The sequence below is a fragment of the Vidua chalybeata genome, chromosome 16, assembly GCF_026979565.1.
Source record: "Vidua chalybeata isolate OUT-0048 chromosome 16, bVidCha1 merged haplotype, whole genome shotgun sequence".
Taxonomy (NCBI): Eukaryota; Metazoa; Chordata; class Aves; order Passeriformes; family Viduidae; genus Vidua; species Vidua chalybeata.
Window position 1 is genome coordinate 9,696,574 of NC_071545.1, and position 25,871 is coordinate 9,722,444.

Here is a 25,871-nt window from a genome sequence, read left to right on the forward strand (position 1 = left end):
AATACAGCAGCCAAGGAGGCAAGTGAACACTGCCATCCCTGAGGGACAGTCAGGCTCTGGACACAGGCATTTTTATGGAATTACACCTGCTAGTTCCACAGTGTAGCGAAGTACAAAGTGCTGTGTTCTTGGACATGTCAAAAGCGATTTTGTAAGAAGCGTGTTTTTCTGATAAATTACTTTTATTTTTCAAAATTGCTTAAGTTTAAAGTCACTTTTCCATGTTTTAACTAGCCACAACAATGACATTATATTTTTAAATTAAATAATTTTCTAAATAATATTTTAGAAGGCAAACACTTAGTACTCAAACATAAACAATTTATAACTTATCTTTTTTTTCACTTAAACCCAGCTCTTTACAGTAAAGTAAGTGAAACTTGGCAATGTAGGGAAAAATGCAAAGGTACATTATAAAGCTTATTGTATGCAATCAGGTTGATTGTTGGAGATGTAAACACTGACTATTAAAAGGAAAAATCTTGATACAATGCAGAGAAAAATACAATCCTAATAATTCTCTAAAAATACATGTAATAAAGTTCTTTATTTGGACAAGATACTGTGCAAGTTATGCGAAACCTATTACGGTAATTAATGCAACACATTATTTATGGTTCTGCCACAATGTATGTATAAACCAGAAATCTCTAATCACATACTGGAAAGATCAACAGGTTCTTTTTTAACAGTAAAGCATCTTCAATCTTCATTCACAGTTGGACTTGGAAACAGTGCTTTTCTTGGCATTAAATACCAAATAATATTCCTTAAATACGTGCAAACATAAGTTTTACTTCTACAAATACAGTACTGAGACCACACCAAACTGCTCATCATATAAAAATAGCTTCATGTACAGTCACAACAGAGAGGAGAAATGAATGTAAACTGTCCAATTATGATAAATAAGTCAGGAAAAAAAGCTTTTTTTTTTTTGAGAATAGAAAGTGGTTTCATGTTGGAAAAAGGGATGAATAAATCACTTACTCAAAATGAAGAGCAGAGCTTCATTCTGAACTGCCATCAGTGTACATTGGCAAACTCCACTGCTGCCAGTAATGCTGTTTTGCATTCCTACCACTGTAAATTCAGAGTTTAAGACCTTCCCTTAACTTCTACAGTAGGAAAGCATAATTTGCAATGATCTGGAACACAGCCTCCTGAGTCTGGTGCCTTCCAGCCTCCTCAGGCAGGCATCTCTATACCTCAGTTGTCCCCGTTTCATTTCAGCTGAAGACAGAACATGATTTCCCAGTGCTTGCAGTGACAGTTCAGAGCTGAGCCCCACTGACCAGGACTGAGCTCTCCAGTGGCTCCCTGAAACCAGGGGTTCTGCTGCCTGATTAACACATTGTGAGCAAAGACAGCAAAAATTGGCCCTTCCTGGTAACTGCAGCCTAAGCAGAGCTGTGCAGAATTGGATTTTGCTGATGGGAGCAAGAACAGCCTGACCCAAGTCCATCCTTAGACATGGAGCCCTCCCATGAGCAGAGCTCTGTGCACGTGTAAGGGCCTCTACAAACAGGATCAGCTGTGTTTGCCTGCATTCATTCAAACTGAAACATTTCCATCTCTGCTCAAAGATGAATCTCAAGGACAGTGTGCAAGATGTGTGAATATGAGAGAAATGTAGGGAGCATAAAAAAAAGAAGTAAATGCAAGATCATCGGTGCAGATACTCACATTTGCATGGTGTGTAGCAGCTATGGTAAAGGGTCAGAAATACATTGTGGTTAAAAACCTTGCTTGCTTTGACAAAACTATGAACTCTATCAAGTCACATTTTACACAAGATGCATTAGAAGGATTCAGTACTTAAAATACCCCATTGCAAAGTCCAGTTCAGTCAAACATAGCACAAAAATGTCAGGTTTTTCTCTCCAAAAAGTAGACATCTATTTCTTTTTAAACTATTGCCTACTGCTTGTTAGCAACACATAGATGGCAACAATTTAACAGTTAACAGAATTTCTGTCCAACTCTTGACTTTCACTGACCATCAGAGGGGTCTTAGAGTGTTCTGTTTTCCCTTTACTCTCCTCATCTTCTCCCTCCTTCGATGCTGCCAGGTTTTCCTCGGCGGTGTCAGGCCCAGCACCCTGAGATGCTTCTGTTGCATTTCCTCTGACTGTAATGTGCTCCCATCCACCCTGTGAAAAAGGGACACAGAAACTCAAAAGGAGGAACATCACCCTGTCAGTGCTGTACATTGTGTGATGCTTTATGTGCACTGCTAGTTTATTAATTTCTTTCCTGTTCATGAGGAAAGTAATCCTGCTCTGGGATGAATCAGAAAAAAGTCTCCTTGTAAAGTGAAACAAAACACAGCAGACCTCCCTGACAGGGAGTTATAGAGGTGGTAAACTTGAGGATTGTTCTTTATCACAGGGAACTGCGATTAGTAGGGTCAGGCATTCATAACAGAGCCACTGCAGATGTTTCACCAACTTAAAAGTTGGCAAAACTTGAAATAGGCTTTCTCAAAACATTGAGAATATTACAGGGTACAGCAATGAGGAATAATCGTGTGCAGACCAGGAAGGAATCCACTTTATTTTAAATGGCTCTTACTCCACTAGTTTTTCCATTGTAACTTTTAAATTACCTATTTAAAATGAATACTTATCAAATGCAAATAACTTCCCAGCTATGATTGCACAGCCCATTATAAGAACCTCAAAAAGGAACCTAAACCTGAAGGAAAATGTCTGTTTCCTGCAGGTATATCCAAGCTTTCCAATGCTGGCCAGCTGGGCAGGATGGCACTTCCCTTTCCCTGTGAGCCCATAGACATTGGGATGTACAACTTCAGGCAGTTCTGTGCCCCCAGCACTTACCCCAATGCCATAATCCCAGGAGAGGCCTTTGGGTTCCAGAGGCTGGACACCAGTCCGGTGGCAGACGGTCCCACAGCTCAGGCTGTGGCTGCCCTGCACTTTGTCAGCTATCACCCACACCTCAAGGAAACAGAGAGAGGCAGTAAAATGTGCTGCTCTTCCCAGATGTGAAATCTTTGTCTGACCCCTTTCAAAGATCAGTCTTGTTCTTCAATAGGCTGAAAATGCTCTAATTTAGGCAGAGAAACACACAAACAAACTATAGAGCAGTGTTATAATTAAAACATTGCCAGATAAGACTTGGCAGGAAAGAGGTTAAATATATAAAAAGCCTTATTAAAAAAAAGGAAAAAAAACAATGAGGCTTTTTGCAGCAGAGGGCTTGGCTGTATCACTATTCCATTGGTAGGATTTTTTCTCTTGCTATCAGATTCCAGCATTTAGACCAACATTTTGTGCAATAAAGTTAAACAAAACTAAGGCTGAAGAACATTTAATTACTAAAGTATGTTCTACATAATTTTTAATAAACTCATGAGATACAAGGAAACTTAATACACACCTGGTCCAGGGGCCCTACAGACATTTTACGGATATTATTTGAAACATGATCCCAGGTAGATCCTTGAGGGTAGCTGGGTGTGATTCCCTGCCGGTACCAGAGATTGCCTGTGAAACAAAGAGTGCTGGTTACAGCCCAGCATGGCTGTTTGTCTGAAGTGCTGTAAACAACATAAATCAGGAATTCATTCTTTCTGTGTTCCAGGGAAATGCAGTTTTGGCTGACGTGTTACAGAGATGGACAAAATTAAGTTCCCACTATGGAATTTGTATTTCTATAGCTATTGCTTATAAAAGATAGCAAATACTCTGTTTTGTAAAACTTCTTGGGGAAAAATGTTCACATAAGGAACTAGGCACTAGAAAACAGAAGCAAATGAGATGAAGGTCTCTGAATCTGCTAAAGGCTTGATTCTTGTACAAAAGGTGCTTCATGATTTATCTGTTTTGGAGCAGGATTCCAGACAAAACCCAGCCATGCAATTCTCTGACGTTCATCTGTGTCTTCCCCCCACAGAGCACAGATGCTGGATTGTTGTTACCCAGGGCACTATCCGATGTAACAACCTTCAGAAGCAGTACTGAAGTGCATTGCTCCCCCAAATCCTTCAGTATGAAATACTACTCTCTTTGGAGCACCAGTATTCATCTGTCCAGTTCTAACTTAACCTCTCCTTTGTAAATCAGTCTGGTATAGACTGCTGTACTTTTTGTAGCATTGACTAATAGTTTTTTAAATCCTTACCATTTTTATCCAAGACAAACACAGATGTTCGTCCTACTGAGACTTGCTTTAACTTCTGTTTTTGAGGTGAAGGGATATGGTACCAACAGTCACCTAAAGGTCACAAATCTTGAGTTAAGCTTTGAAAAAATAGAATTAGGCATGGAAATGTCTGCATTGTTGTTCAAGAAGGCTGTGAAGGCACCCTTCACATATTTTTAAGAGATTTTTTTTTACAAACGAACACTTTAAATTACACAAGTGAATAGCAAATTAACTGCTATAATTATTGTATTATTTGTGTGCACTGTTTTGCACAGCCATAGGAAAGGCCTCTGCAAAACAGATTGGACTTTTTCAGACATAGCAGTGTAGTAGAGCAAAAGATAAAGTACAAGTTCTTACCTGCAGGTTTGTTTGGAGACACTGAACCCCGGTAGAAGGCAGAACCATCTCTAGCAATAGCCCACACTTGGTAAAATGCTCCAATGGAGATGGAAATGAAGGGCTGATCTGTTCCCACATGCAGCCAGGATGTTCCCTAACAAATCATGGGAGATGAATTGTGAAGCAGTGCTTAAAACCTCCATGACAAAATATTGTTGATTATTACCAAATGAGAAAAAAACAACATAGTGAAAAATATTCTGGAGAATAAATCTTACATAACTTTACAACTGAACAGAAACAAGGCTGCTGATCCTCAAAGATATTTGAATATATAACTCTTTGAAAATAACTAAGTTGGACAATGAAGGGCCTTTTCTATTAAAATCACTGCATTTTAGGCATCTACATGTCTCTGAACAGCTGGACTAGAGCCTTCTTTTTTTTTTTTTTTTAATTCTTCACAAAAATCAACTGATATGGGATTTCACATTCCAGACATGGTATTCCAGTTCTCACTGCTACACTGCTTTACAGATCAGGAAGGAAAAAAAATCTTAAATATTTTTCAATTTCTTGTAGTTTTTCTCCAAATTCTACTAAAGTATTTTTTTAGATGTTTTTCCTGGTTTTTATCCTACTGGTATCAAGGCACTAGACTGGGACCCTGCTTCACAGAGTCCATTCCTCAGCAATTCCTTTAAGTGGGATACACCTGTTATCCAGGTATATAACCATTTCAAAAACAAACAAAAAAAGAACAACTAAGCTGCCAGTGCAGAAAGTGGAAGTAAAACACTTCATGAGAAGATGGCCAGGAGCTGAGAGAGGCTCCTGCAGGTGATGTGGCACAAGCTCAGGTAGATTATGCAAGAGAAGTACTGTTATAAGGAACGTGGGCAGCAAACTGTGCTACAGCTGATGGACAGGGACTTGCAAATCTGGGACACAAAGGGATGAAAAATTACAAGGTGCTCTGAGAGAGGGCCCTGTGTGATTGTATGTACTTGCATATTACATTAAATACATCAATAAGCAGTAAAAACAAACAGGGAGCCTTACAGCTGGGTTTTGCTGTGTCACTCCAAGCCTGCAGAGCACGTCTCCTTTGTCACTGATTGCCCACAGTGCTACTGCTTCTTCATCATCTGCATCTGAACTGGGAATTATGGAGATGTCCCACAGGGTAACAGGAGGCACTTCCAGCCATGGCCCATTGGTGACTATCTTACATTTTCTGAAGCAGAAAAGACCCAAACCTGTCAGAAGTATATACTCTGTATAACTGAATTGGTTTCCCAGTCTATTGTTGACTTCCAGTCCTAAAGTCTTTTCATTAGGTAGTGCTTTTCATTAAGTATTAGTATTTTTAATGTGAAAGAGGTTTTTAACAATCAATCATGTTTTGCATCAGGTTTTGAAGTTTGAACTAATAATTTCTCCAAGCTTCTGTTGTTTGTTTGGATTTTTTTTTAAGTTACTTTATAAAACCAAGACCACACAAGAAGTCTGCAACTGGTGCTACACTGCTCCATAGCTCTCTCAAACTCACTGGGCAGCAGCAGGATAATAAATTGCAGAGAGAGCTCCACACCCAGCTCATTCCTTCCTCTGTCTTGGTTCAAAGAATAACTTTACAATTCTTTTTTGGTTGGTCTGTTAAAAAGATTATGTAGCATCTTGAGGTAGGCAGAGGTAAAGCAGCTCTAAATGATAGACTTGATAAGTCATGCTAGGACATTGTGTACTTTTTATGTGGAAATTGCACCAAAGTAGTGCTGTCGATTAGGGAAATTATATTAGACTCTATCATCACCACAATAATTTTGTGTATGAAGAATGTCCTAAAAACCATCAGGACATTTCTTTGTTTCCCAGTTCTGAAAAATCAGATCCAACCCTGAGTGGTTCCCTATTTGTTTTCAATTTTCAATTGGTAGTTAAAACAAGAGGAAGTATTTAGGCTAGAGGGTATTTCTCAAGTTGCTTCTTTTATTTCAAGTCACCATTTTGATTTACTGGGTTTGTTTTGCTGCATATCATGAAATAACACTTTTGATGCTTCAGAACCTCACTTCAAAGCTTTTTGTACAAGGGGCAAAATACTTTGTAGCATCAATACTAAACCCAGCAGTGTGCAAGTTCACAGCAATTAATTAGCACAGCTATTAGATGCTCTAGTATAGAAAGCACAGAAAAGTTGGAAAAACAGGGAGTGCACAGACTTCCCCAGCTTATAGAACATAGTGGCAGTTTGCTGTTCTCTGGGTTCCACCTGGACATTTCCTCTGACTGAAATGGGGTTGGACTATCTGTGGCCCAGCACTCACTATGTGGAATTCATAAGTTGAAACTATTAATATAAAAGGCCTATTACCAGCAGTTACAAGTGACCTATACCCAGTGTCTACTATTCCTTAATCATTTTCCATAAGAAATCAGATATAGAGAAGAACTGTCTGACTTTTATCTACAGATCCCACAATATCCAATATGGTAACTACCCATAGAGACTTACAATTAGAGACATTATGCTAAAGGTCATCAGTTTCTCTGCTAGGTTATTTATTTCAGGTTTCTTTACTTTTACTTTTATTGATTGGGTTTTGTTGACAAGACTCTTTACCTCATAACTAAAGTAGACTTAGTGAGCAATTAGCATTCAAGTTCAAAATTTATTTATATTGAGGTTCCTCACCTTGCCCAGCGCCTCCGTCGGACAAAGTCTTTCATTGTCTTGTGGCCATGGTAGGACCTGCCCAAACAGATTTAAACAATGCTCATGAGGATGTCAGAGCATCTCCAGTGTCAGTGCCAGCCTGAAAGCACTGCCTCCATCTGCCCACCAGGCACAACTGCTGATTTTAAAGTTCTTCAAGTGACAGTTTGCCAAGTTCACCTTGCTGCCCTCCCTCCCTGCAAATACCAGCATGCCCACAAAAAGGGGGGAAATGAGGTAGTGTTGTGTCCCTGCCAAAGGGCAGTTAATGTGCAAACCAGAAATGAGGAGTGAGGACTGGAGCCTGGGATTTGGTAGAAGAGGAGTTTCCTTACGCTGGGAAGTCAGCTGCATACTGCCAGCCCTCCCGGTCCGTGCCGCCCGCCGGGCTGAAGTCGATGTACCAGTCCGAGACCTGTGGGCAAAGGGGACACTGGGAGTACCAATCAACACCTAATGTATCATGAACACCTCTTCTTCTATTCACCTCCACCTTTTGGAGAGCAATGACTTGCTAGAAACCTTCTAATACTTGAAATACATTCAGAGGTTCCCAAATCTTTTTAATTCAGTAGAAAATTATCTAAGTCACATTAAACAAAACACCCCACTCAGTGCTTAACATTCTTTAGACTATGGAAGATTATTGCTAGCTATTAATGGGAAAAACAAGGTTAAATGTTACAACAAATCCCAGAAGAAAATCTGGGCCCCTTGAACTCAAGTCTTGTATCCTACCTGCTAAGCCTGGACTTCTTTGTAAAAAAATTTGTAAGACAAAACTTACCCAAGACCACTGCGGAGAAGGAGGCTTGGTGTTGGTCTTTGTACATTCCTGCAGGCCAGAGGCATCACTCCACATGTATCTGTCTGTGGGCAGACCTCTGTGGTGGTGGAACACAAGGAATGCAAGGTCATTTACAACAGGGAGTTTAAAAGGCAAGGGAAGAAAAGCCTTTCTGTAGCACTTCCTGCTTTCACACACAAAACACTGCCATCATTAATCTCTGTATTTAGAAATATCATGTGAGTGATGAGCACAGTGGGAAAGAATCTGTACAATTGCTTCCAGTTATAGCAAACTTGAGGACCATGTAAATGTTTCTCTGTAGAGTGATATTCCTCAGTACCATTTAAAACTGGTATGTGAATGTCATATAATTGGATATGTATTTTTCTATACTTTTGGTCAAACATACTATTCAAGGACCCAGTGTATTTAGCACCATATGTATAGGAATATACAGATCCTAATAACTTTTCTGTCTGGCCTTAATAGTGAAAGATACTGCAAGTAGGCACACTTTGTGCAATCACAAAGCACAAATCTGTAACATTTTGCCATAACGACATTTTGACATTTTTGATAATTACAAATTAGAAAATTCAGAAGCACTGCTCCTTTCATCACAGGTAAACTATGAATGTTGGAGGAGACTGAAGATAGAGTAAGTGTAATAACTTTTCCAAGCTAGAACAAAGCCATTGTTTCATTTGACAGTAGTAGTGTTAAAGTAAATAAATGCAATAAATTGAGTAAATAACCTGCTGCTGTATCCAGTGACAGGGTTCCACCGTTGGTTCTCATAGATGTAAACACATTTCACATCTGTCTGTGTGTAAATGTTATCAGCACTACTGGCCAGTCCTGTGAGGAATAAACAGTGTGGATTAGAGTAAAGCTAAAGCTCAAAGACATTACATTTTAAATTCCATCAGCCACTGATGATTCCATTTCTCACTGCCAAGCTGTACCTTGGATGAAGCCACCTCCATATCCACCGGAGTAAACCCAGGCTGTGTGGTCGTAGCCGATGCCCCACACCACGCCCCGGCTGTTGCTCTCTATCAGCCGCAGGTGGCCGCCCACCTGACGCCAGAACCTGCCAGGAAAGGACATTGTACTCAACACCACATCCTTCAGGGATGTGTGCTTTCCCCACCAACAACCCAATAACCTTCAGCACAGGCAACCTTCTCTGCTCACTTGTCCAACCACTGTGCAATCCCTACGTGAAAGCTGCCAGTTGAAAGCATTTCCCTCTGAACAGCTCCCAAAAAGCAGATGGTATTGTTCTGCTTGAGGAGTTTGCAGTACCATATTGCCACAGTTGTCATAAAACTGTCAAGAAACTACTCCTGGACTGCAGTGTCTATGGAAGACTGAGAATTTCAGATTTCTTGACTCAGATAAAACTGAAAGCCCAAATTATATTCCAATTACAGTAATTAGATTTACTTTCAGTTTAGGCTATCTCTTATGACATTAGAGATGCAATTAAAAAAATGGGATCTCAGTGAGAAAGGCTTTTGAAATCACAAGGATATCTCCAGCATCCAAGAATTAAAATATGTTTTGGTGAATTTCTTCATGTGCAATCATGAGTAGGAAGGCAGCAATTAACCCTGTCAGTGAGAGACATCTGCAGCATACTACACACTCCAAGAGCCCATCAAAGCCACTGAACTGACAGGACATTCTTTGCTGGATGGTGTCCCATGCAGAAAGAGCAGCTTCAGAAGCCTCTTACATTTGGTCACATGGCATCAGCTGGGGTCCGGCCTCCAGTTCAGGACTTGGCTCACTAACAAAGATGTCTCCTTTACAAGTAACTGACCAAATGGCATGGTGAGAAGGAGGGCCTTGAATCCGTCTGCTTTCACAGCAAGACATGTTCAGCAAAGACAGCTACAAAACAAGAAGCAAAAAAAAAGCTTCCATTTACAGCAAGAACAAAAATTCCCATAGAGATGCTCAGTACTGTAAAACAAAATTTTACCTCTGCACGTTCTTGCAAATCAGCAAAGTGAATTTGCAGCTTTTTCTCAAAAGGCACTAGAATTCAGTGGTTCAGAAATTATTATACAACCACTGGAACTGCTGTGGTTTTCAGGAGCTGATCAGGATGAAGCATCTCTCAGGTCTGCCCCTGCTCCAGTGTATCTATGCCTGTCTGCCTGTACAAAAGACTCTCTGCAGCAATAAAAACAGAGAATGGTTCTTCTACTAATGCAGAAGAACACAATAACTTAATTCAACTCCTAACTCATTCCTACCCTGATCTATATCCAGAGATAGGAAGAGAATGTAAAGCAATATTGGTGTTGCTGTGGATAAGTGCAGCACCAGAAAGCAACCGGACTTCAGAGGAGATAACAAGCCTCAGATGCCCCTAAATAAGTTTTACCAGATGGTTTAAATACCTAAACTTAAAAAACAGATGAGTAGCCTCGAGAGTTTAAATGTAATGCTGACATTTCAGGGACTGGCTTCTATGTTTAATTTCAGATACTGCCAGCTTGAAGTGAGAGATGCCCAGAATTACCCAGTCATGCATTTCTTGCTCTGTTGCGGCTGCCAGGCGGATTGGCCATCGCTGCTTCGTCCTCTCAGGTGTGTACAGTGCAAAGGAATGCTTGGCTTCATTCAGCACTTCAACTATAATGGTCACTTCATTCAGGAACACGTGGATGTACTAAGACAAGAGAAAAAAAAAACTGTGACTAAGGCAAGCCTTCCACAGAGCCAGCATTTTTTGCACTTCAGGTCTACAAACAAGGCATTCCTGCCAAGGACAGCAAAGAATCAATTCTTGGCACAGAGGGAATGGGACTCCACTTCCAGTCTCGCCCTTCCTCTGATTCCTGTTGCCTGCAGGCATTAACCCTACTTGGGAAGACCCTGTACAGCCAAGCTGGGCTCTTCACAATCAAGAACACTTTGAATTTCCAGAAGAATTCCTAATTAGTGCAGAACTGATGGTTTAAGCAATGTGAGTGGTTTGTGATTGGGTATTTCTGACACAGCATTAACACAGCTCAGAAAAGCCTGCGGTTTGCTGGTACCTGGGGTTACCTTTGAATTGGTTGCCAAACCTCAGAACAGTAGGTGCCATAATTTGCCTCCTTTAAAGAAACTGCTTCCCTTTCAGAGACTTCCCTTTGCCAAAAGCAGCTCTCCCAGGGGTCTGCAGCTGGACACACCTTTTTCTCCTCATGGTACATGTAATAGATGAAAAGGATGCTGTCACGCATCCCATCACTCCCAGTGAACTGCTCCAGTGCAACTCGAACGTCCATCCACTTATGAGGCTTCCAGTTCCTCCACCACTGCAAGGCTCCAGTTTTAACCCAAACTGACTGCAAGGCAAACACAAAAGGAATAAAGAAACTGCATGACTCTTTTTCTTTCTCCCAAATGCTGTTTTTGTGCCCACAAGTTGTGTCCGTTGTAGGTTAGTCTGTATCACACCTCATCATACAGAGTGTACCAGAGTATGAAGACTTGTAAAAGTGGATAAAAAGATACTGAAGTAGCACGTGTACAACAGTAGTAACATTTTTACCCTGCAAGAATGCAGTAGCACACAGGTAGTAACCGACTCAAGTTTGCTCTTGTTATAACACAACCTCTCTTTGGAATTTAAAGGCTTTTGACATAATTTTTTTAAACTTGATTAAACCCCTGGACTCCAAGTGTTTTTAATCAAATAATTCTAGATGTCATTTGGCAATTAGCAATGAAGGGACCAACCATATGAATGAATCTGAAAAGAGCCAAGGAGTCATAACAAAAGGAACATCAAACAAAACTGCTGCTATTTAGGTGCTGCCATTGACGTTTGCATCATTTATTTACGCAAGTTAAATTAGTCCTAATGGCCACAGAGAGGGAAGCTCACCTCGTTGAGTCACTGTCTCAATTAAGATGCTTCATCTTGTGGTGGAATAATTCATACAATGTTCTGCTGTTGCAACCATTTCTCTGAGGATTTGACGTCTCACAGTACCCAAATAATGCTGACCAATGCTTTGTTTCTTCCTAAATAAAACTCTCTGATAATGCTTTTTGGTGAATACTGCTGCTCTATGTTTGACAAGTTGTTAATTTCCCACAGGAGCTCAGACATCAATAATCCAGGCAAGTTGTCATAGACAGAAATAGGGGCAAGAATATAAAGCTGACAGTAAGCTCAAATCAGTATGTCAGAAATATATTATTGATTCCCAGATGTGTTTAGAAGATAAGAGATAAATGTCCTCACTGCTTACCTGCTCAATAGCCTGCTCATAGTGCCTGAAATTCTCCAGTTCCCGCTTTGTCCTTTCACTGAGCTGCTGAAAAATCTGCTTCCTCCACGCTGCTGTCTGTGCAGGAGTGATGGACAGGGATAGAGACTGCACAGACGATGACAAACCTGGGGCAGAACCCAACCCAATAAACTCCAGTGAGCTTTGAGTACAGTTCTGTGAAAGGTAAAACATGGTGCTCCTTTGAACACCAGACTGGATCAACCCAGTCTAACACCATTTCTATAATAATTATAATTTGGAATCAATGTATTACAGCCAAACTTTGTAAATGATGCATAGAAATAGGATCATTAGACGATTATGTAGAAGCTTTTAAAGCCATAACCTTGTAAAAATGCGAGTTTTGTCACTGAACTGCAAGATAATTAGATAATATATTGCATCACGAGTTAGACTGTTAAATACTGGAATGCCACAGTTCTTGGTTTATTTTACCCATTTCAATAGGAATGGCAGAGTGAGGCAGCTACTGCCAGCATCTGCACCTCCCAAGAGAGGCCTTTTCACTCCTTCTTGTTACTGCTCAGTGATATTATGTGTTTAGCCTGAAGCTGCAGCTTCAGTACAATTAAAAATGAGATGTAGATCCAGCACAGATTACTTTGCAAAATTGTTACAGGAACTCAAGAGAAAACATCACTTTTACATTTATTTATCTCAAGCCCAAAGTGCTCTACAGCTAAATACTGCAGCACTATGCTCAGAGATTAACCTATTAACAAACTGCAGTAAGAGAAAGTGGGTTAGCACAAGTTTTGCACTATGGCTTTGCTCAGAAAAAACAAACCAACATTTTTCTTAAAGAGCATATTGAGCTGTGACTGGAGCTGGGGTGTGCTGTGGTGACTGGCAGTACCTGATGGAGCAGTGAACCACTTCAGTGGGCTGTGCAGATCTACCAGACAGCCTCCCCCAGACAGCCAGGCCCACAGTGGGTGCTCATCGGCTCCGTACTGGTCTTCAGCTCCCACCGAGAACGCGCCCAGGGAAGAGAGGCTGGATGTGTCTGCAAAGCTGCTGACAGACAGCACAGGATGCTTCTGAGCCTCCTTCAAGTCGATGTTTATCCACTGCAGTTCTGCAGAAGGATTTGGGTTTCCAGCAGGTTTATTCATTTCAAGGTTATCTTTGTCATTACTAGCTGAAGCAGCAGTGGCTTCTCCTTGCTCAGAGTGCAGAGGATCCACAGGCAGCTGTGCAGATGTTTCAGCCTGGCTGGCTGGGCCATTCCCAGCAGCTGCAGCTCCCAGCAGGGCAGTGCTGGCAGGGCTCGTGGGCACACCGGGGAGCTCTGTATCAGAGGAAGGATCTGCATCACCCTGAATGACCGCGCTTGTTTGGTTCTGAATATCATCAGTAAAGAAACAGCCAGCACTGAAGGACAAATAGATAATTAATTATTATCAAAAGCATTGTAAATCAGCACAGGCCTTAGATCGCAGACACACAGAAACTGACTTAGTGTTTCACTGCAGGAGAGAAACAGCAGACTTCTCTTTTAAATGTCAAATTCTCTCATCAGAGGAACGAGTCCAACACAAACCTGGCAAACTGGTCTAGTAAATCTGAAACACAGGAAGGAATTTTATTGATCTTTTCAAACAATTCATGGTGTTGGCTGCCTACAGCTCTCAGGGAAACACATCCCATTTTCTGAATACGAAATAACAAATAGGATTTTTTAAAGCCCATTATTAGCTTTATGATTTGTCTTTGCCAAAGGGAACTTCTCAGCACACATTCTGGCTCAAACAAGTCAGATCCACTGGCATGTGTGGTACAGCACAGAGGCCAGCGGGCAGGGGGAGTAAATGATTTAACCTCCCTAGGAAAAGAAACATACAGTGACACTCAGGAAGAGTAATTCCTAAGTGGAGTTGACACTCCTTCATGGTATTTCATAAACAACATCTTCTCTTATTAGAGACTAGTTCCAGATAGTGATAGTAAAGCCCAGAGGAACATGCTTTACTGCAGGCATGCAGTGAATTCCAATATGGGAGCTTCAGATTCTTGAGTCCAACAACTGTTGCTTATTGTAATTTTAATGGCAAAAATGCAATTGCCTTTTGGCATACATAATGATTAGAGATGTCTTCCCCACTCCTCCTTATCTGTACCCCTTGAATGTAAAGAAATATCTCCTAGCATTGAAACCCTTGCTGTACAAAGTCTTGAGGAGGTATTTCATGAAGTACCTGAGCAGACTTGTTGAGCTCCCAGTCTGAGATCTGTCACTCTCTCTGCCAGACACAATTGCCTTCCATGTCTTCCCACTGAGCTCACTTGGTGTGACACCTTGACGAAAATAAATCGCTCTGTCATCGCAGCCGATTCCCCAGACCTAGAGGGGAAAGGGCTTGGTGAAGCAAGTGGCTTGGAATGCAGGAGGTATCAGATACAAAAAAAGGTGCAGTAGTGCAGAATTGAGCACAGGAAACTGCTGGGCACAGCATTTTCCTTTTGTGTTCTTCCTTAATGCTGACACTGTAGATGCAGAACAAAATTCTGTACCAAAACCAGTCTGCACCTCCCTGTGCCATACAAGACGGGTGCTGGCTGTCACCTTCAGGTGCAGAATTGCAGAATTCAGCCACTTTCCCTCCCAGCAGTTTAAGGCCAGGGCCCCTTTGTCCAGCCAGCCCTACTGGCACTGCTGAGAGCCCTCACCACGTGTGAACAGCCCTGCACTAGAAGGAACACACCCCTTAGAGGTAACAGTCCCCTTCAGAGAGGAATGTAAATACCCTCTCAGCTGCTCCCCAGCTCTCTTACCTGGTTGTTTAAGCCTACAGTTACCATCATCATTTCTCCAACCATTTCAATCCAACTTGTCCCACAAGGATTATGTGAGTTCACTCCTCTTCTAAACCACACCTACAACAGCAACAGAAAGTCTAAATTTTTCTACTTCTGCTCTAGCAGGAATTTAGTTTCTTTAGTGGATTAGTCTTAATCTTTAACACTGACTTGCCACATTGTCTTAAGAAGTCAATTACTTCCTTGATTCTTTATCAGATAAAGATAAAGCAATTCACTCAACATTACCCACACTGTGTGTCCACCTGCAGCCAGAAAAGCCAAAAAAGGAGACTTTTTTGTAGGACTTCATGTGACAGAGTTAGTTTTTATGCTTTTGGAAAAAATACTTTCTATTACTCTCACCATGTAGGCTATTTTTGATCACTCTGAATGGGCTTCTAAATAGTGTTCTTATCTTGAAACCCTAGAAGCAGGGCTGCCAGAGGGAACTGTCAGGGGGATGTCTTTAGCAGTACAGCTCTTTAAATTGTCTCCCCTTAGATCTGACTTTACCAATCTGAAAGTGTCTGTGGACTGGGCACCTGGAAGAAGTTCCCTCTGTATGTAGCATATATCCATATAGTCATAGTAGCAAGTAGCTCCCTTAGAAGCTGTTGGTTGAATCCCATAACATCAGGATGCTTGACTGCCCTGTGGCAGATCTGAAGGAAAATGCACCAGCTTATCTCCATTTATTACAGTGGATTTATGTGGCAGATGCAGCAGGCTGGGCACAGCCTGTTACCATGGCTCAGCTGACAAGCAGTGACTCACTACAGCAGAGAAACTCAACAGAACTGCTGCACAAGCACAGAGTTCAGGCCTGGCTTTGAATTCAGTGTGAAGGAACAGGGAGTAAAACTCCATGATCTTTATGGGTCCCTTCCAACTTAAGGCATTTCATCATTCTAAGTTAAAACTCCAGTAAGAAAGTAATCACACATCCACATAAGAGATATCCCACCTAATTAAATACAAAACCCCCACTTTAAAAGACTGATGAAGAGGGAACAGTTGCAGTAGGAACATAAGAAAAATAGCATCATGCAGGATGAGAATACTCCCCCTGCTGCTTTTGATGGAAAATTCAGTCCTTGTGGAAACAGTCACTTCAACTTTGATGCTTAATATCCCTTAGAAGAAGCTCCTCATCCAATCCCCACCAACATCCCCATCCACCTGCCAAATCTGTCTGGCTTGGGTTTAGAAAATTCCTTCCAAAAGAAAAGCAAAAAGCTTCCTTCAATCCAACTCAACTATCAGAAACCACAGAGCATTCCCATAACAGCAAGGGGAACTAGAATTCCCTAAACCATGGGGATAGAGAGTTCAAATCACCAATGCTTCCTATGCAAGATACACCCCTGTTTGAGAGCAGCAGCCAGGGAAAGGGAAGAAAAAAGCAAAAGCAGAACGTGAGCCCTCTTACTTTTCTATCCTTTGTAACACACCACACCACATCAACACCCACGGAGACGTGCATGATCCCATTCTCAGAGCTTGGAGACTCCACAATACTCCAGGAAATTCCTGCAAAGACAGAACCCAGAAGGTACTGTAGGTTAGTTTCTTACTCAACACTATACAAATCAAAGGGGTTTCCAGACAGATTTAACAAACTTTACCTTGAGGGTTATTCCTATCAATTCCTTCTCTCACAATAGCTTGCCCTTCCCAGAGAGTTGCCCAAAGGAGGTCATAGGGTCCACAGCTGATCTGTACAACTTCACCAGGAGTGGTGACTAAGGACCACGTGGAACCTTCTGGATTGTGATGGCAGACATTTTCTCTGTACCACACCTAGACAAGTTTAAAAAAACAAAAACAGGTGAAATAAGGAAAAAATATCACTACAACAATGAAACCATTGAGACAAGAGTAAAGACAAATTGGAAAGAACAATTCTCCTTTAACAAGAGGATTGTTTTACGTAATGTATGGCACTCTGACCTTTAAAGGTACATTTTTTTAAATGTTGATTATGCATTTGAAGCTATTTCCTTATGTACTAAGGGAGGAGGCTGTTTTACAGAGCAGCTTTTATCATGGAACTACATCTGGATTGGGTACAGTAACCTATTGCTATAAGTTCTGTGTGTATTTCAACATTTAAACCACTTCAGTGTATTTCAGGGAATGTTATATAAACCAAGAGTGAACAAATACATAACACAAAAATGTTACTGTTAGCTGAGAGCCTGGCCTCACTTTCACTGAACAGAGCTTGTCACAATATGGGAGAAAGATTCCATTCTCTGTGCAGCCTTTGGTGACATTCAGCCATTTGCTAGTCTTGGGCTGCAATTTTCTGTAGATTACAGTTCAAACAGGAAGGTCAAACATAGAAAGCATCCTGTGGCAGTCATACAAATGCTCCACAGCATGACTGCTGAGTGCTAAATCTTCATCTTTAGGAATACTTTATTTCCCCAGGGACTTTCACTTGGGAAATAAAAGCATTTTACAATGGCAGTCAAGTAAGCCCGTAGACTGGGATACTTGTCACTTACTACTAGAAAGCATGAGGAAAAGGGGTTTTATTTTAAACAATGTAACCAAGATCACTTGCCTCTCTGGGCAGTGCCAAATGTGACTGAAAGCTCAGGCTTTCTGTTAAAAGTATTACATTCTGAGACCATAAGTTACAAACTGTCTAGACACAAAGGAATATTAGATACATGCTGTAAAGATGAAGGAAGAAAAGCAAGAATCAAATCTTCAAAGGACTGAGCAAAAGAGGAGACCCCATGGGAGGCCTAAAACCAACAACAACAGAGAAAGATGTATAGTTTTCAAAAGAAAATAAAATGAAAACATTTCAGAGCTGGATGCCACATTGCCAGGTCAGGAGGTGATCACTTTCCAATCAGTAAGTCTTTGAAAACCATTTTGTAAACTCTTGAATCATCCCTGTCTCTCCACCCCAAAGGCACAGCACAATGCTTCACCAGAACCTTTGTCAGGTTTTAAGGCTCCTTCTCCTGGTTCCCAGCACCACAGTCAGCATTCTGAGCATTTTTCAAGATAAAATATACTACTACTCAGCCCCAGTTTTTAAGATTCACCTGTTCACAGAGGTTAAAGGCTTCCATCAAACAACAACTCTAGAAGTACTAAGCCTTTCCATTTAGAACACAAGTTGTTACATAATGTAGTCCCAAAGCAGCTTTTCATCCTCTGCCAGATGCACAAGCAGTACATTTCCTTACCAGTATAAGACAATAACAACCCTGCCTTGCTATACAAGTATTTAATTCATTTTAACTAGTAATTTTTATTAGAAAACTTAGGGAACACACACATACCCGTCCTTGCAAAGAAACTGCCCACACTGACAGGCGGCCGAGAGGCTCGTCCGTGATCTCCCATCCTCCAACGGAGATGTCATTGAAAGGGTCTGGCAGCTGGTCTGGTTCATCATGGGACACAATCTGGAGCAAAGGGAAGGAAGGTTGAGGAGAAGAGACACTGCAAACAGGTGACTTGGCTGGTGGCATAACTTGTGTCTTGCAGATTGGTTATATATCACTTCCTAGAATGGCTGAACATGGAGATTCTCCCTCTCATTCAAGGCCTCCAAATGCAGAGAGGGGAAATGCTGCCAAGGCAGCATGGAGAAGTCTGTGTATTGCACCTTAACTAAAGGAAGTTTTTACTCACAGAACAGTGCATACAGAACTGGAAAGCGGAAAGATCACAAATTGCAAATTCTGAATGTTCTTAGAATGAAACAATTATTAAAGAACAGTTATTCACACAGATAAAGGACATAGCTTGTGAATGATGCAAAGCAGGTACCACCTTGAATGAGAGTGCTTTGTCACAAAACCAAAGGAAGTTAAAAAGTTGATCTGAAATTTGCAAAGGAGCTGAGCATCTATCTCTAATTGCATCACCATAAGATTTGGCACCTTATTACCACAGGTTTCTATGAAAAATCCCAGCTTTTCATTTATGCTTACAAGAGTAGCAAGTTGGAAGTGAAGGAATCCAAATCCAGCCTACAGAGAAGTCATAAAAAATTAACTTCCCTGCACTTCTAATTGATTATTTCAGACAATCAGTTTATTTAATATTTAAAAGAGATCCAGAACCTTTGCCCAAACGTCCCGTGATTTGTATCTCCTGTATCTGATCCATCTCCTGCGTCTGACACAAGAATTCCATCTCTTATCCTTTGTGTAGGTGCTGGGGAAGTCTATGGCATAAGTCCAGCCCTGCAAACAGAGGTTTTCTTGTATGAAAAACAGGATCAAGGGGAAGCTTGAAGTCATAACTCAGAACAATTCTGCACAAGAGTCACAGCACAAGTCACTCTGTGTGTCTCTAGAGCCCTGATTAACAGATCAGCTAATTCCATGAATGATTTATGAATCATGCCCAAATTCCTCTGGGTGATATACACAGAACAACCAAGACACAGTATAACATTTTACTTTCTTCATAGTAAAGACTTTAAATAACAATGGCATTCAGCTGCCAGGATTTCGTGGCCTGATCAAAAAAAAAAAAGCTTCTATAGAAGCTCCTATAGACTTCAAAAGCCTTCAAACAAGATCCTTCTTTATGTTGTATTAGAGTTGAGCTATTTCCCAGAAAGGAGTATCTATGGCTAGACTTTCTCACACTTCTATAACAGAGTAAGGATTCCCAGAATAGATCTCTTTTTGGTATTGTTCACCTACCCCTTTCTCTGTTGGTTCCCCTCCAATATTTTCATCCACATACCAGTCAGACTCCCACTCCCAGTGTGGTGAAGGCAGTGTGAAACTATCAAGCTGCTGGTGTTTTAGCCCGCTCACATCACTCCACTGCCAGCGGTCACTGGGCAGTAATTTCTCACAAAAGCCACCAACTGGATTCCAGCGCTGCCAGAAAGAATAAATAAAGTACTTTGTTTGAGATCACATTATCTCGGTGCACATCTACAGGGAGTCATGACACGTTTCTTATTTTCTGCAGTAGAAGAGGAATAAATTCCTGGGGTAAATGAGAAAGTGTTCACTCCATGAGCCCCTCCCTGACACAGCCTTTGGAGTGGAGGAAGCTTTTTTAAGTATCAAATAAGGGCTGACTGCAGAGCTTGTTCCAACCAAGTCATTTTCAGCTACATAAATAGGACCATCTGATGCTATATTTTACCAGGCACTGGGCTTTCTCCTTTGGTGATGTATGGCACCATGACACTGCAGCATTAGGGTAATGCTGAATGGATGGCCTTGGTATCTCTAATCTACTCCCAGAGAAAGATGATTCATATCTTGTCTGCACAGGAACGGTGTCGAGAGAACTGTATCAGCAAATCTCCCCTGGATCTTACGTTGTATTTTTTCCCTAATCTGTGTTGAATCAGTTACAGAACTGATAACACAAGGATTTTCACAAATACTGTCATTTTTTTTCCCCCCGCACTCCTACGTATTACAGAAACACTGTCAAAATCTGTCCTGTAATACTGTCTTACGTTTTAGGGCACATGGAAAATGAGTGGTGCAAAATCTGTCTATAATTTTTACACAAAATATTATTTGCTGTTACTAGAAATCTGGCTAAATTGCCTTGCACATTATCTGCAAACCACTTCAGTTTAATTTCATCATTGCTAGTTCTTGTAGAGTATTTCTTTTTGTGCTTTCTAGTATTTTGTTTTTCATTTTTCATTACCTAGAACAAACAAAATGAAAGTTTTAAAGTAGCAAATAAAATTTTAAATTTTGCATTTTTAAAGAAAATGCTTACACTATAAAAGGAACATGCTTAAATGGCTGAAAAGCTGTTTCAAAATGAAATAATGTATAAAATTAATTTGTTGTACTTTTGCCCATGCAAGTAAGTTAATGTCTCCTCCCAATTTATATTCATTCTATTGCCCATTAGAAATCAGAGAAATGTGCTCAAGAAAATCCATCAATTTTCTCTCCCAATTTACTTTTGGTTAACTTACAACCAAATTTGATAAATTTCCTTTAAAATACTGTTTTAAAGACATTATTTCGAAGTGCATCAGATAGAAAGGATCACCTTAACAGTTCTACGCAAAAAAGTTGGCAACATTGTACTTTAATGGAAAGTTATGCCTTTATTAGAGAAGTCTTTGGAGCACTAAGAAGTAGCATTGTTTAAATAATGATATATTTCTGATAATATATTATCAGAATATATTATCATATATAATATATTTCTGATCTTTGTTGCCTGCAAGTCACATGGGACATTTTCTTAAGAGGATTGTGTATTTGTCACTAAGGAAAGGAGAAATAGAAACTACTCAGTGAAAAGGGTGAATGCTCCAGTCTGAAGTGGCTCACGCAGAACAGGCTGGAGTTCACACTGGCATTGCTTTTGCTAGGAGCAGGGAAGTGTAACTCCTTTGGGAATTCAAATACTACAAGAATAACCTGGTATCTGGCACATATATGTACTCTTCAGAAACTTCTGATAAAAAATGAAAACAAATAAAACTGATCAATCCTCCTGTGAGAAAAACACAGTGGGACAGCTGATGCAGGATGTGCTGTCAGTTCAAACAGTGGCTGTGTGAGAGGTACTGTACCTGTCATACCTGGTTCTCATAGGTTTCCTCCTGGTACCTGATGGGAACATCTCCTGAGAACACGTAGGTGTACACTTGATGGTCACAGGCTATTCCCCAGCAGCACTGTTTGACAGCAGAGACCCGCTTGAATTCCAGCTGCGTGTCCTTACAGAGCTCCCAGTACTGGCCAACAGTAGAGAGAGTGTAAACCCTCCCAAAAATGTCAACAGCCCACAAAAGGGAACTGGGCATGGCCATATCTGAAAGGCAAAACCAAGGTTATTACTGGAAATGATGGGTGCAAAAATGGATCTTGAATCTACTGCAGATCAGTCATGCTCTGAGCCACCATCAGTCAAATTAAATAAAGATGTAAGGGATGATTTTTTTTCAAAAGAGCCTGTGCAAAGCTGGCAGCCAGATCTCTCTGTCAGAGCTGTGCAGCCAACACCTCTCAGATGTTCCTGAAAAGCCATAAGAAAGACCTTTCTACCGGACCTTTCTACTGTGCATCCTCCAAGAGCTCAGAAATAAACAGGACAGCTCTGGCAGGCTGGGTTCAGACATCAGTTCCGAACTGGGATGAAGCAGCACAGACCACTTCATAGCAGGCAGCTCCACTCTCAGCATCTGCTAATGCTGGTGGTGCTACACACCCTGCTCATCTCAGCTCCACAAAGCCCTGATATCCCCTGATCCCTCCTTCTCAGCCTCCTCTCCATGTAACAACACACTTACACAGCTACAAAGGCAAGGATGTGAAAGGGAGCTTCTCCAAAAGCACACATCTGGTTTTAAACCATGGACATACTGCCTGCTTCTGCCAGGAAACCTCTTTCAAAGCACTCTGGATCAGATCCAACTTTAGGATCTTTATACGTAGGTGTGATGAATTTAAGTACACACAGAGCATGGTTTGGCAGCAGAGAGCTGGTTGAGCTCCATTCTGGTTTTAACACATAATAACCTGTCATTTTCTAAGCACTGCAGCCCTGCCCTTCTCAGAGGGGTGAGGCAGGTGCACATCAGTCCTTTCAGAAGTCAAGAAAGGCCAGTGTATTTCTGTCACTTGACCTGCTGGATGCCATCAAAACAGACAAATTTTGGTAGTTCTGTATGTTTGACAGTCAGAATTGCTAATGAATGTCTTGAACTTTAGCTTCAGCTCCTTTAACTGTGCAGTAGGGAACTGGGAGAGGAAAGGTAGAGAAGTGGACTCAGTGTAGTCAGTGTGGAACACTGCTTCTTTGCTGTCAAATGGCAACTCTGCTTTTAATACAAGAGCTTAAGGAGAGCTGCCTGCCTGCTTTCTGATAGAAGAGGTGGCACACAGGGATTGACTTGCACTCTCTATGTGAATGGCAGTGGTGAAACTGAGGAGAATCTCACACAGATGGGTCAGTGTCAAAGAACAGCACGGGGAATTCCCCTGGGAACCCAGGGAGAATATATCAGGAGTCTTTGCTTCATAGAATTGCTGCTGCTAAGTACCTAAAAACCTGGATCCAACTGAAGAACAGGTAACAGTGATAAGAAAACACATAGCAGCAGAGAATGAGTGATACCAGGGGAAAGTTGTGAGCAAAATTCTATTAGTTGTAGCATAACTAAGATGAATCCTCTGGTTTTCACCATTTTTCCCTCTTTGTTGCTGGGACTTTGAAGGCATGAATCTTTGTCTCTCTTGGATTTGCCATCTACCTTCTTTATATCCTCCTATAATGAAGTACAGAAGGACATAACATGGAATAATGGAAGAAAGTGAAGAGGAGGTGAAAATTAGTGTATCACTGGGAAAATAAAGGCTGTGAAAATAACCCTTCAGTATTGGCACTTAAAATTCTCCAAAGCAGTGGTTATAACAGAAGAAAATATTATACACTTCTTCTTAAGAACCAAAATATCAGAGAGTCTGGAGTGAAGGAAGCTTTATAGATAATGCAACAATGACAGCTACCTGGCCAGATAACAAAGAAAAGTGATGCTTGGGTCTCTTAAAGGTGGGCAAAGATATAAATGAAGGCCTGTACCTGGAACGACAGTCCAGGCAAGCAGAAAAGTACCTGAACAATTCAGGAAAAGGGGATGAAAATTCCAAAGATTATGAAGTTAAGAAAAACACAGATGGGACAATTAAAATAATACAGGCTAATGCAACTGGTTTAAAATACTCAAGGCAGCCAAAACAAGTGAGACTTTCTACATATTCTTCCATCTGAGCGTTTGAGACAGTGTTTGGGGAATCATGGGAAAATCCCAAATGCATTTGGGATTATAAACTTGAAAGACTTCACTTTAGGCCCCTTTGCACTGGCTGTGCTGCAGAAGATGAAGACAGATATTGCCCAATTTTGAAGGATGCTCAGTGCTGGTGGCTTATTTGCTTTTCAGTGAAAGGAGAATTTGTCAAGTATTCTCAGGGGCCTGGAAAAAAACTGATCTGCTGAATTATTCCTCACCCTGCAGCTCAGCCAGGTAATTTCGGATAGAACTAAAATGCTTAAATGAAGAAAACATATTGGTAATTAAAATTTCCAGTGGCCTGGCATATCATTGATTGCTACAGAATTCAAGAAAAATATCCCAACCCTTTGCACATAATAAAAGCAGTGATGTTCCTCGGGAGAACAGGGCCCTGTCCCCGAGTTCAGGCCGTGGCGGTGGCAGGATGTGAACCACCCCAAGACTCGAAGTGTTCCAAGGCACACCGCGCACACATTTCTCCGTGTCGCACGAACCGAGCGGGAACTCCTCCGGTACCCCCGTCCAGCCACGGACGCGCCGCTCGGAGCCCGCGGGGATCCCAGAGCGCTCCGCAGACGCGGCAAGGCGCACACCGCGCCCGGCAGCCCCGCACGGGGCCCTCCGGCCGGGCATTAAGGCCGGATCGGCTTAGGAGCCGTGCGGAGCTGCGGCGCCACCGGCCCTGAGCGGCCCCGGGCCGGGCACAGCCCCGCTCCCCGGGCCGGGCACAGCCCCGCTCCCCTCGGGGCTCCGCCGGCGGCGGCGCGACACGAAACGCCCCAAGCGCCCCCCACGCCCTCTCCGCGGGGGCTGCCCGGAGATGCCGGCACCTCCCCACGGCTCCGCCACTGCTCCCGACGGTGCTGGAGCCGCTGGGAAGGGCGGCAGCGGCCCGACCTCCACCCACCCTTCCCTGCCCGGCCCGGCCCGGCCCGGCACCGGCCCGGCACCGGCCCGCGGGCACCGAGCGGCGCTGCCCCGGCCCCGGGCTCGCCCCTCACCTGCCTCCCGCCGCCCGGCGCCGCTCCCGGCGGAAGGAGCCGCCGCGCCCCGGCAGGGCGGCCCCGCGGAGCCGCGGCCGGCGGGGAGCGCCGCGCCCACACCGGCTCCGAGCGCCGCCGCCATTGGCGCGGGCCGGGCGCGTCACGGCCGGGGCGGCGGGGCCGGGACCGCGGGGCTCCGCCGGGGCTCGGCTTGGGGAGGCCGGGGCGGCTCCTGCGGGAGCTCCAGGGAGGGCGACAGAGCTGAGCAAGGGACTGGAGCGGATCTCATGAGGGAAGGCTGAGGGAGCTGGGCCTGTTCGGCCTCGAAGAGAGACGACTGAGAGGGGACCTCATCCATGTGTAGGAACATCGAAAGGGAGGTGTCAAGAGGATGGAGCCAGGCTCTGCTCGCTGGTGCCGGGCAATAGAACAAGAGACAGCGGGCAGAAACTTATACAGGACGTTCCACCTGAACTGGAGGAACAGCAGTTCCCGTGCAGTGACCGAGCACTGGAACAGATTGCCCAGAGAGGCGTGGAGTTTCCGGCACTGAAGATACTCAAGGACCGTCTGAACGCCATCCTGTGCCATGCGCTCTAGAACGACCCTGCTTGAGCAGGAAGGTTGAACAGATGCGTCACTGTGGTCCCTTCCAGCCTGCCCCATTCTGTGATTGCCATGAGCTGCTGTGACTCTGTGGAAGGGGCTCGTGCAGGCAGGGCCCATCCGTCTGTCCGGCTGCACTGAGAGAGCAGTGGCTGCAGCTGGAGTGGGGGAAACCAGCCTTTGCCTGGAGTTGCCCTTTGCCGTCAGTAAATGCCGTGCCGGAGGTGTAAGGAAGGAGGTGGCCTTTCCTGTCACAATCTGTGGCAGTGCAGTAGGAGCACAGTAACAATCCTCCTTCCCTGGGTGACGCCAAAGGTGCTGCTTAACATTTATTGCAGGATACCACACACCTGCCCTGCTACAAATGATAACCTTT

At 42.8% G+C, this 25,871-nt stretch overlaps 2 protein-coding genes across 4 annotated transcripts in view; one reads left to right on the forward strand and one right to left on the reverse strand.

Moving 5' to 3' along the window:
- Window positions 1-10,604, forward strand: part of LMTK2 (lemur tyrosine kinase 2) — a 58,511-nt gene extending 47,907 nt beyond the window's left edge. Inside the window, exon 16 of the mRNA XM_053957088.1 lies at window positions 10,521-10,604. The gene's annotated coding sequence lies outside the window, so the exon portion shown is untranslated. The remainder of the gene's footprint in view (window positions 1-10,520) is intronic.
- TECPR1 (tectonin beta-propeller repeat containing 1) lies at window positions 330-24,945 on the reverse strand. 3 transcript variants are annotated; one of them, XM_053957089.1, is made up of 25 exons: window positions 24,908-24,945; window positions 21,690-21,922; window positions 19,813-19,995; window positions 19,222-19,344; window positions 18,433-18,558; window positions 16,753-16,927; window positions 16,557-16,657; window positions 15,101-15,202; window positions 14,524-14,669; window positions 13,182-13,699; window positions 12,284-12,429; window positions 11,216-11,371; window positions 10,558-10,707; window positions 9,763-9,920; window positions 8,987-9,114; window positions 8,777-8,879; window positions 8,019-8,115; window positions 7,567-7,646; window positions 7,211-7,267; window positions 5,575-5,749; window positions 4,531-4,666; window positions 4,147-4,239; window positions 3,403-3,509; window positions 2,841-2,960; window positions 330-2,153 (listed from the first exon to the last, which is right to left on the reverse strand). In XM_053957089.1, the coding sequence occupies exons 2-25, from the start codon at window positions 21,918-21,920 to the stop codon at window positions 1,956-1,958; spliced, it is 3,609 nt and encodes a 1,202-aa protein (XP_053813064.1). In that variant the 5' UTR covers window positions 21,921-21,922; window positions 24,908-24,945; the 3' UTR covers window positions 330-1,955. The 3 variants fall into 3 exon arrangements, with proteins under 3 accessions (XP_053813064.1, XP_053813065.1, XP_053813066.1); XM_053957090.1 differs by lacking the exon at window positions 15,101-15,202; XM_053957091.1 differs by lacking the exons at window positions 330-2,153; window positions 2,841-2,960; window positions 5,575-5,749 and having other exon boundaries at window positions 3,421-3,509.
- Window positions 24,946-25,871: the final 926 nt, after the last annotated feature.

Coding starts and splice junctions, on each gene's coding strand:
- TECPR1 (XM_053957089.1), bottom strand. CDS start 21,920: ATGGCCATGCCCAGTTCCCTTTTGTGGGCTGTTGACATTTTTGGGAGG. Junction 14,670..15,100: donor CTGTAGGCTTAAACAACCAG/GTAAGAGAGCTG, acceptor TTTCCCCTCTAG/GTCTGGGGAATCGGCTGCGA. Junction 3,510..4,146: donor GTTTGTCTTGGATAAAAATG/GTAAGGATTTAA, acceptor TTTGTTTCACAG/GCAATCTCTGGTACCGGCAG.